The sequence below is a fragment of the Saccostrea cucullata genome, unplaced genomic scaffold (genome assembly GCF_032062105.1).
Source record: "Saccostrea cucullata isolate Sc308-1 unplaced genomic scaffold, CSIRO_AGI_Scuc_v1 ctg10, whole genome shotgun sequence".
NCBI classification, from domain to species: Eukaryota; Metazoa; Mollusca; class Bivalvia; order Ostreida; family Ostreidae; genus Saccostrea; species Saccostrea cuccullata.
The window spans coordinates 699,189-711,414 of NW_026938566.1; the positions used below are offsets into that span (position 1 = coordinate 699,189).

General features: G+C 31.0%; 1 protein-coding gene and 1 long non-coding RNA gene across 2 annotated transcripts in view; one reads left to right on the plus strand and one right to left on the minus strand.

The window, feature by feature from the left end:
* Positions 1–2,576: 2,576 nt before the first annotated feature.
* LOC134250646 (anaphase-promoting complex subunit 1-like) overlaps positions 2,577–12,226 on the minus strand; it is a 34,311-nt gene continuing 24,661 nt past the window's right edge. Inside the window, 11 exon segments of the mRNA XM_062732998.1 lie at positions 2,577–2,894; positions 3,164–3,295; positions 3,718–3,907; positions 5,192–5,287; positions 5,460–5,543; positions 5,857–5,919; positions 6,338–6,413; positions 6,874–6,941; positions 7,157–7,234; positions 7,428–7,545; positions 7,713–7,799. Of these exon segments, the coding sequence (XP_062588982.1) occupies positions 2,800–2,894; positions 3,164–3,295; positions 3,718–3,907; positions 5,192–5,287; positions 5,460–5,543; positions 5,857–5,919; positions 6,338–6,413; positions 6,874–6,941; positions 7,157–7,234; positions 7,428–7,545; positions 7,713–7,799 (1,087 nt within the window). The 3' untranslated portion in view covers positions 2,577–2,799.
* On the plus strand, positions 8,439–11,245 carry LOC134250662 (uncharacterized). Its single transcript, XR_009988558.1, has 3 exons — positions 8,439–8,542; positions 10,043–10,170; positions 10,737–11,245. It is a non-coding gene; the product is annotated as an uncharacterized LOC134250662 (long non-coding RNA).

The window sequence follows — 12,226 nt, forward strand, 5'->3', positions numbered from 1 at the left end:
ATGCAAACTTCGTAAATATCAAAGAAAACGACTTGTGCTTTGTTTGAGTTCAAAAAACAGGACTGTTGTGTTAAAAAAAATATCCTTACGCTAATGGGGCTATTATACACTGGAATAAAAGGACGTAAGGCGATTTTCATATTGTGCGTAATAAATTGATACCAATCAGCAAAAAGATCATTTAACTTTAATCATATATGCATGTTTTTATTTATCCGTGTTGACGTTGTTTTCATTCTGACGCGTTCTTAGTTACGAAGTTTGTCTAGTGACTATTGATTGGTATGGCACGCCAAATTCACAAAAATGAGCAAATCATAGTTTCACAATCGATAAACTAGGTTTATCGGTTGTAAACTATAGTTTACGGACTGTAAACTATAGTTAACAAAATCTATATTTTACATCTGTAAAAAAAAAATCTATGTTTCACAACCGTAAACTATACTTAACACCGAAAACTATCATTTGCGATTGCAAAACATAGATTATCTGATAAATACAGTTTCACAATTTGTAAACTGTAGTTTACAAACCGTTAACTATAGGACTGATAAATATAGTTTCACGATTTGTGAAACTATGATTAACAATAACTATAGTTTACGATTGTAAACTATAGTTAACAAACGTAATCTATGTTTATCAACAAAATCTATTGTTAACGCTTATTACAAAGATAAATTTAACGTTTAGTTATCAATAAATATAGTTTTACAGATGAAAACTTTTTCGTTAACTATACTTAACGAATGTTAACTATAGTTTACGGTTTGTAAACTATAGTTTACAGTCGATAAACCTAGTTTATCAAATGTGAAACTAGGTTTATCTGTTTTTTGTGAATTTGGCGTGCCATAGATTGGTTCAATTCTCAATAGAATTTAAGTAAATATTTGTAATTTTCATGCTTTTGAAGTTATTGGATAAACAAATATTGTGTGCATGCGAGAATTTTTCTCCAAATTATGATTTTTGACAAATATCGACATTGAGATCCCTTGGGGAGAAGTGTGTTTACAGAATTGGCGACAAGTCCCTGCAGTGTTGGGAAGATACTGCATTTTTTCGTTTAATTGAAACGTCTCTCTGACATTTATGCTCACCGAAGGGACAGCAGTTTAACATATCAAAGGTCACCTTAAAATTATACGACTTGGAATTCATAAAGATCGTCCATATCTTGAAAGAGGCAGTATATTTATAAAACACTGCTGATTTTATACCCATTGTAAAAGTACAAACATTTACCAGTTATGGGGAAGATAATGATTTTTAATATCAATTTGCAAAACACCGCCATGGACTTAAACGCATGTAATTACATTAATGGAAGTGGTCATCAATATCAATTTGCAAGAATTCTGTCGTTTCTATGTCAGAAAAAAATTTGCATTTTGTGAGGAAAAAATTGCTGTTAAAAGATAATGATCATTACTTCCTATCTCGAACACAAATGGCATCTTGATTTATTTTTATATTTTGCCGATTGTCAGCAGTGTTTTTTGAAGTTCTCAATACCAATGAATGCGCTCATTTCTGCTGTCAAAACAAGCACCACTGTCACAAGTTATTATCTGTTTCGTTTGCATGTACATGGATATTGAACCGTTACCACTCACTACACTGTATATTTTCATTATACATTTTTCCCCAAATACATGTTTTCATGCATATAATTACATGTACACTATATATATCACTTGCTCCAAATATTCATTTCTCGTATTATTAAACTATTAAAGGTTAAGCAACGACAGGTAACTAAAATTCAATTTTTTTATCTATAGCTAATGATATCTCTCCCTCTCTTTAAAAAAGGTGGGGGTGCATGGATATATACAATGTAGTTGCATTGCTCAGTAATTAATTTATAAAGTTTCTTCATCAATATAAATCATATACATGTATTATATTGATTAAGCTTATTGGAAATTGGAGTCTTGTTAGGTCCTTATCAAACCTTATTCTTTCACAATTTACAGTCTGAGGGGACCTTACAAAATCCTTATCAATCCTTGTCCTTTGACAATTTACAATCTGAGAGGACCTTACAATGTCCTTATCAAACCTTGTTCTTTGACAATTAACAGTCTGAGAGGACCTTACAACATCCTTATCAAACCTTGTTCTTTGACAATTTACAGCCTGAGAAGACCTTACAATGTCCTTATCAAACCTTGTTCTTTGACAATTTACAGTCTGAGAGGACCTTACAATGTCCTTATCAAACCTTGTTCTTTGACAATTTACAGTCTGAGAGGACCTTACAACGTCCTTATCAAACCTTGTTCCTTGACAATTTACAGCCTGAGAGGACCTTACAACGTCCTTATCAAACCTTGTTCTTTGACAATTTACAGCCTGAGAGGACCTTACAATGTCCTTATCAAACCTTGTTCTTTGACAATTAACAGTCTGAGAGGACATTACAACATCCTTATCAAACCTTGTTCTTTGACAATTTACAATCTGAGAAACATGTCCTTATCAAATACAATTTAGTCTGATATAATTAAAACATTTCAAAGTGAAAAAAAATCATATACATGTAAATAATTAAAATTTTTTAAAAATCGTATTGTTTGATTTTATTTGTTAAGAAATGTCATGAAAATTTATTCTGCATGAAATGTCATGAAATTATAAACATCCATAAAGAATTTATTCCACTGTACAGAACATATTGATAACTCTTGGAGTTATAAATATCTTATTTTTCTAGTTCACAATTCATTTCCTGTAATTCAAAATTATTTGTTATTTTATGCAAATGATGTCTATCTGTTCATGTTAATATCACACAGCGGCCTGCCACGCTGTAAGAATCTGCATCACAGTGTTGACAGGTAAGTGTGGGAGTGTGGCACACAGCACAGGTAATGTAGGGCCTCCTGTATTAGAAAAACATACAACAGTAAACAACAAAAAGAAGATCGTGTAATCACTGATTACTGTGTTTGAAGCATATCTTATATATGGAAATGACATGAAGCTGTGCCTTTTTGAAAAGTGTAACATGCATACTTTGAATGAATTCTGAAAAATATAGAAATATCTAGTCATATAGACCCTGCAAGTATTGTTACATTGATATTTTTGACAATCTTTTTGTATTGGTTTATGATGGATTGAGGTTCGTCATATTTTGAATTGAACCCACCTTCCACAATAATTTTTGAAATCTCGGCTGGGGTTGGAATATCGTACCACGTGACATAGGCCGATAGGAGGGACATGTCACAGCCTCTAACAGTGTTGGTTTGTAGATATTTCACAATAACTTCCATGTTGGCTGTCAAATAAAGTGATTTTACATACATACAGTGTATTATAGCATATAAGATTTTTCTTACCCTATTTCTACTGTAATCAAACAGGAATCTACATTTAATTTTTCACAATTTGTAAAAATACATGTACAAGACCTGCTTGGTCCCATTGCTTTTATTATTTCAATGTTCATGAGAAAAGGAACAGTTGATCTATACATACAATACTGAACAATAACATCATAAAGAGAAAACCAACTGGATTAAAGAATTCTGATCATTCAGAAGTGGTTAGTATTATTTTTCAATTTCAAAGAAAAAAAATACACAAGTTTGAATGACATTTAAATAAATCTATCATAAATATTATTTTTAAGGTTTTCATACTTCATTGAAAATTTATACACATGTCAATGAAATATTGAAATATTCTTAAAAAATTTACCTGCTTGCCATTTATCAAGCTTTTCCTCCAGGTGAGATTTTAATGCCAACAGAAACTCCATTTGGAGCAGCTGAGCAGTAGAAATGCTGCCAGATTTCCTAAAGCTGAAGGAACTATAGTAGTAGGCAAAAATATTCTTCAGTTGTGTAATCCCAAGGTGGGACAAAGAGAAACTGGACTGGTTCAGGACCTGAAAAAATAATTTGAATAGTAAAAATTTATTTACAATGTATAAACATGTAATTCAATTATACTGTACTCACATATAGATGCAGTTTATAAATATACCTTAAAGAGGGTGTTGCAGTTTTTTTGTTATTTTCCCTAAATGTATAGCAAATTAAAAAAAAAATTTTTATGTTGCAGAAACTCATATTAATTTTTTTCAATTGCATCAATATATAAAGCACAACGAAAAACAATATTTGGAAGCTGCGTATTGACTTCCAATTTGCCATAAAATGATGTGAAAATTAGTCTCACGGCAAAATTTATCAGATTTTCTGATTTTTGAATAGGGAATCCCCATTGTTCTGAAAAAGTGCCTCCTTGAAACAAAATAATTTTGATTTTTACACAAAGAGGCAGGAATTTTCTTCAAAACTGCCATTTCCGATTTTTGTTTCAAAGAGGCACATTTTTGAAAAATGCAAAAATTGAATTAAAATTATTCTACAAACGAAATGCAAAGAGTGTACATTAAATAATATTGGAAAACCATCGTGTGCGAAATGGTCTAGTGGAAATGTTGGTTGGTAACCAATTCGTACATTTACCAGAGCATGGGTTCGAGTCCTGGAATGGATCATTTTTGAATATATTTTTTTTTCTAATTTTTTTCCATATGCAATACTAGTACAATGAAATTATATAATTTTTGAAAGAGAGTACATGTCAAGAAGTTAATTAAGTTATAACTATACGCAGGATAAAATTGTTTTCCTTGACATGCTGTGACTTAAAAATATATTTAGTGTTGTCTTGGAAAATAAAGTTACTGTATTGTTTAAATACTTTATTTTTTTTACATACTGTAGTTGTTGCTATTTTGAATAATTCTGGTCTCTTAGTTAGTAGCCAAGATTTGATTTGAAACAAATGAAATGTCTTGGATGTAGCACCAACAGTGTGATTATGGGACACAGCTATATTTCACAAAAAATAATTTCGCACGATGTCTACGGTGTATCTTTCAAAATGCTGCTTTAGCCATTGTGCTTTTTGTTGTTCCAACCTTTTTCGTGCAAAATAACGAAAGTGTTTTGCTGTATCAAGCAGGAAATACCCGCCGTAAACATAGTCCTCTACGTAGCTGTATCCATATTTAGACATAACGAGGGTATTTAAATGTCCTTCTCGATATATAGGGAAAAATCACAAGTTTCTGCAACACCCTCTTTATCAAAATAGGATAATTATAATTCTAATGTAAAATTAAAATTAATTAATAATTGTTAATTTTTAATATTTTTACCTGATCAAGTCTCATGTGAGTTGAGATGACCTCAGGTTTTTCTCGGGTCACACTGGAGTACAATATGGAGGACAACTTTTGAAGGGTTCTGCTTCTCTGATAAAACAAAAATTCAAAATGAACTTACTCCCTTCAAAATAGACACACAAGTCTCTCTTTCCCAACATCAAAAGACTCTACATGCCAAAAGTGCTTGACATTTCTGAGAAGAAGTTTAAAGGGTTCAATCACTTACGGATGATGCAGGGAAGATGGGAATTTACTGTACCTGACAATTCTCTTTTCCTTTAAGGAAATAATCAGCCATTGATGAAATAACAGGATCGGATGTGAATGCTTTAATAACATCAGGCTGAAAAAAAAGTACATAGTGTGAAGAAACCTAATTGTCCTCCTTTATTCTGGACCTGTCCTTCAATGGAGCAATTTCCCTTTAGGTAGCATTTAAAGAGAGAGCAAGGTATACATTAAATTTCCAATCATAATTTTTTTCAAGATTTTGAAGAAAATTTCATCACATTTATCGTAGTTCTGACTGTATTTAAAAGTAACCACAGAAGGTTTTGACACATCTTTTGTTCAAAAGCAATTTGTTTTAAAAGCATTTTTGAAATTTTTGTTTCCAAAGTAAAAATTTAAATTACTGAAATACATGTATGCACTACCTGCACTGAGGTATGACTTGAGTGATCACTAGTTAAAGATTTTGCTAACATACTCCTGTATCCCTGCAAAGAAGAAATGTGCTTATAATTAAACAAGAAAACCAACACAATCAGAAGATCCTGCTAGGGGCTGTTATCGGGAAGTGAAAGCTGTGCTTGATAATGTTTAATATGAAATATTTATAATACAAGAGGAAAAGTAGCATCAAAACTTATTCATTTTTGTTAGAATTGCTCATAAATTAAGATCTGGTATACAAAAACATGAATATACAGAGAGACCCCCCAAAAAAATGATCACAAATCACCACGTGAATTTTCAAGAAAAAAATATCTAACTTGCATGTTAAAACTATCCAATTCCATTTTTAACCAATTTCCAATCCATTTAATTTTTTCCCTTTTATGTTTAAATCTTCACAATCATGTCACATTTCATTAAATTTCTTTTTGGAATATCTGTTAAAAAGGTTGAAAATACCTTTGGATCCAGAACATAAGATAAATAGCCAGCCCTCTGCTTTACAAAAAGAACACCATTTTTCTTAAGAAGCAATCTGAAAAATTACAAACCACATTATCATTTTAAGATTTGATCAAATCTTCACTTTCAGTTTATAAGGAAGCTTCCATGCCTGATAAAGACTAAACACGATCCCTTTGTACTTTAAATATCTCTTGGTTATATCCATTTGAAAAAGATGTTACCCTTAATTTTGAAATAAACTGAACCTTCCGTGATGAAGGCAAGTATGATTAAAATTGACCCTGCTTCTTGAAAAGTTGGCAATATCTTAATTATTAGTAATCAAGATATTGGTATTATTGAGTATTGTACAATTCAATTCAATTCAACTAGTTCATTGAACAATTAAGGGCCCTAGTGCGGCAAAAAGAAAGTACATTGTTAACATTTGTATATAATGGTTGTTATCATATACATAAAACACAATATACATACACACAAGAGGGAAAAGGTTGCTTGATTGATAAGAAAGATATGTATATAAAACTAACTGTAGAGTACTCCAGTTTTTGTCAATTTGAAATGTTATTGGCCAATATCTGGGTCCAAGTATTTTGACCTTAAAAAGGAAAGATTTTTGTTTAACGGTAACAAGCACTACAGAGATAAATTCACGCTTGAAGCACTTGAAATATTTTTCACACCTTACTTTTAAAATTTTTCATTCATCTGATATATTCGGTAACAAAACACACAGCGATGAATCACTCTGAACAAGTAAAATTTTAATATCCTTATACATGTATGTGAGAGCTTTAATATTAATTTCCTCACCTCTTTAATTTTATCCAGTTGAGGTAGAAGAGTAGGCGCAGATGTCCTAAAACATTCTCCTGAATAGTCATCTGTATCCTAAAGCAATGCAGAACCATAAAGTAATTATAAATGTCCACACAGCTAGGCATAATCACAGTCATTGATAGATTGTATGTAGTTTTAAATTCAAGTGAAAATTTCCCAACCATTTTGAGATGTCACAACCTACTGGTAGTACCAAATTGCCAAATTATGCTTCATGCAGTGACCTACTGTCTCAAAGTCATACCTTGAATTTGATTTCCAGAGGTACATAACAAGGTTCCCCTGAATCTACATCCCTAGGAAGGACAACTCTTGCTTCTGTGGCCAGAACATACAGATGCCGGAAAGCTTGTAAATGGTACCTACAATCCCAAAACAAGACATGTAAACAGAATATATAGATGTTGGAAAGCCTGTCAATGGTACCTATAATCTCAATATGCAAAAAGAACAAACATAAAATATAAACATAGACAGAAAACCCCGTAAAATATCTATTTACCTTTATGCATTAAATGTTTCTTCCTACCTGTTATCATTGCTGTGGAATGGAAACTTGGGAAAGAATGCACACAGCATAATACCTATTGCCTCTGGGGCTGTACTCAAGGAGTACCTGTAAATGAAATAACAATTTGTATACCACTCTGTTCACAAATTTTAATATCAATTCTCTGTAATTATCAAAATTGGTTGGCCACGCATAGAAAAACATTTTGATTTTTTATAATAATTTTAAACAGCTATGTCATTAATTGTAAAATCTAAAGTGGGTTTATGAAATAGACCCTTGGTTGCCATAGAAACGGGGTGCAAAATTCTCAATTTCGTTAATTTTGAAAAACGTGTACTTATCAAGAAAAACTGTGTCCAAAAATGAAAAGGGATAACTTAATATGTTTTCATTATTTAAATTTAATACTACAGATTCAAGTAATTATATCTGTAGTTTTAATTTAATTTCTCAATAGTAAATGGCCATTTTACATATTATAACATATCAGATATGTGATTGGTTTAGTGGAGTTTTTGGAGGCTTAAAACAAAAAAGGCACACTGATTACAAATTTAGTAATTATTAATTAAGAAAGGCTAATATTTGATTATATCAAAATATGTAAAATATTGGTGGGAGACTCAAAGATGTAAAAGGAATTCAAAGGTAAAGATTACTTTTTTCTACATTTTGAAGCATTTTTTGCTTCCTAATTACTTCCCTTGAACTACTCTCTAACGTTTGGAGGTACAATGTGTATTTAGTAAACAACAATGAATATTTTCTGGCGAAAGATCTCATCAAAGTTTTACGGTCTGGAAGAAGAAAAGAAGGCTAGACATCTTAAACAATGAAGACAGAAGGTAAATTTATGTATATACTGAGCATTACAAAAATATCAAGATTAACAAATGCATATTTTCTTAATTTTATTTGCCTTACAATACCCAGTTGTTTTACTGGTGTAGTGGTCAGTGGTCCTTATCAAATCAAGCGAACTATACCTTTTGACAGTTTGACTTTCTGACCAATGAATTAATTATTTTTATTAATGAAAATGAATTTGAAGCATATAAACATCACTTGCTGATACAGCTGAATCCCCCCCCCCCGAAATATAAATGTCTATATAGAGATTGTACATGTGTAAAATCTGTGCCATTCAGTAGGTTTACTTTTTATGATGTGCTGAGAGAAACTTTTAAGTAAACATTATTTATCTTTATAAAATAAATTTCCACTTCTGTCAGTTTTCATTCATTGTTTATCCTATTATTTCAATTCTTTATTGGCATTAGGCACATATTTTACAGAATTGTGTTGTTAAAATATTAACTAGAGCAAGTTTAATTTGTTTCTATAAAAAAGTGCATCAAACGTTTATAATGTGTGAGCACAAGCATAAAGTAGATAAGTTTTTTAAATAGTATTCTATATATATCAGCAAAATATGGTCATGTGATGTTCATAAGCAGAAAATAGGAAAACAGCATGTTTGTTTTGATGTCATTGCTTTATTTAAAAGCTTCTATCTTTTAAACTTTAAATTTATTATATATCCAAAACTACTGTACTATATGTAATGACAAAATAGATCTAGGTTAAGAATGCACTGGAAATATGGAGTTATTTTTGTTTATATAGACTCTTTCATTCATCTGTGAAGTACCGGTACTGTATAATCTATAGTTCAATTTTGTGTGAATAATAATTATCTTTTCAAATAGCAAACAGTAAAAATATATATATGTACACTTGTACATATGTATAAGTGTTAAAACAAAATTTAACTAAAGGTCCTGTGAGCATTGAGCTCACTAAATGATACCACCTGCCTCCCATATGGTTATAACTGATGACAAATCCATGTTTTACTGTGGTCGGGAAACCCAAAATATGCGTTGAATCAAAAACTAAAATAGGAGGTGCATAATGACAATATGTAATAAAGATTCTGTGAAAGGTTCATTAAATTTCACTCATTGCAGTGGTATAAGAGGAGTTGTGGATAATAAGAGATGGGTACCCTAAAGCGTAACAGACAGACGGATGTACAGACAGATGGACGTACAGTTAGACGGACATACCGATTACAGTATACCCCACCACTTTTCAAGCGGAGGGTATAATAAAACTATATACATGTACATGTAGAATATTCACCTCTGATTTATAATGATATTTGTTTTGTACACACTGACCATGTTTTATAATATTCTAAACAAATTAATTGATACTCAGGCAAATATTCACTACTGGTAAGATGATCACACACATGAACATGTCTGTGTATGAATGAAATGAATTTTCCTTTTGATCATGTTCCTAGGAAAATAATTATTTTCATCATTTTTTCATCAAAGGATTTACCATATAAGATGAATAAAGAAAAAGTAAGACCAGTAAACCAAAACAGGACCAAATAGGCCATGACTGAAGTTCAAGTGCATTCTGCAAGAAAGCGGACAGCCTAGATTCTGTTCTTTTCAAGGTAACCATTCTTAAAATAGTAAATTAAGGGCAGATGATACAAACAAAAAATGGATGCCTGGATTGGTATATATTTTTTGGCATAATTTAATTGCAAATTAATGATGTATTAATAAATTTCTAGAATATTAAGAAATTGTAAACCTTCTGTGATGTTCAAAAGTCTGCCCTCTTGAAACTATCCTTATTAATCTATACAAATATTTTTCACTTCAAATTCCATTTTTATGCAAATATGAATTAAAAAGTACTTGTCGTGAGGAAAGTTATTAATTTTACTGATTTAAACATGACCCAAGTTGTTATTTTCAAATTCTTTGACAAAAGTTTGTTTGTATAATCTGTCCTTAAATTGTTAAAAAATATTTCAGTTTTATATCTAAATTTAAACCTTGCTTATTTCTTTTTTTTTTTAAACAAAATTTAATACCTGTCCAGTAACAGAAGAATTATTATACTAGAGTAGAATAAAGAAAACAACTTTCTAAAGGATTACATACACATTAAATTAGCTTGAAATCAGTGTACTAGTATATTGGAAAGTGCAGGAATTATTTACCATTGCAGGTTGAGAAGGGATGCCATATTTTAGGTTTGAAACCAGGCAAGTGAAAGCTGAATTCCAACCTACTTCAACATACTTGTACCCACTGTCTTCAAGATATCAGTGTTTTGAGATGTCAAAGTTCAAGATATCAGTGTTTTGAGATGTCAAAGTTCAAATATACATGTAATAGGAACATGTTTATCATATTATGTGATGGCATCCTCAAATCTTATGTTGTATAACAATATGTTTTAGAACTTATCAATCTTTATCCTGTACCTTTCCAAAAAAAACTAAACTCAGCATAATTCTCATTAACTAATTATCAGTGTTACTTGCGTATGTCAATGTAAGTCATTACTGGTACATGCCTGACCAACTAAAACTCTAAAATTGAAAAATCAGAGTCAAGATTTTCAGAGCAGCAGAAACAGTAGAATTTGTCACGTAAATCTAATGATATGTACCATAGTTGAGAATAAATGTACTCTAAATGTTGCATATATAAAAAATAAAAAAGCAAAAAGTTCTCTTGTTTTCAGAATTTATATTTACATGTGAAAAAAAAGAAATTTAAAGGAGGTTGATATAGTTGGTGTGATGAGATGTTGGCAGGAACCTAGTAAAATGAAAGGAAGAACTTCCTTAAAATGATACTTGTGGGGGACAGTGTCTCATGGGGGGGGGGGGGGGGGCATTGTTTCAACTGACTTTACAGATTACAAAAGATCCATTGCAAACCTAATTATTAATTATATGCCAAACACTATGTTTAAAGTTTTCCATTGTTGGATATTTCTATTTAAATCCAAGATAACTTACCCAAGAGGATGTGATTTTTTTTTAAACCAATGTAATTTTTCTCAAGTTTAAAGCAGTGTTTCATAAGTTTTAATGAAAAAATCAGAAGGGGGGGGGGAATTTTTGACTTCCTTCAAAGTATCTGTGGTTTGCAGTTGCCCATGAATTTAATAAATAATTATACAAAGTAACAAGTTGAAATGAGTAAAATATTATGAATGTCCTGCTTGTTTTAGTTTCATTTCAGAATTTTTCAAGTTTGACCAAATCTTGAAAAAGTAAAAGCCACAAGGTTTTGCAATTATTTGACATAGCATTACAAAATGCATTATATTTTTGCAACATCATAAAGATGCAAATTTAAGATGCCAAAAAATTTAGTTCACATTTACATATAACTCATTACACATGTTTTATAAAAGAGTAAATAAGTGTAGTTTTGGGAATATTGTTATGTTAAACGCAGCCATTTTGGTTAAAAATCTGGTATTCCTGTCTCCATGGTAACAAATCTTGCATTCCTGTTTCCATAGTAATAGAGAATGGATAGAGAAAATTTTATTTCATATTAGTTTCAATCTAAGGAGATAGTTTCAGGAAACTTGAAACATGCCCTGGTAAGTCTACATGTACTTCAAAATTGTCAATTTTACGGAAAGGGGGGGGGCATTTTGTGCAGGTGTTCACAGTTCTCCTATCTAAGAACATA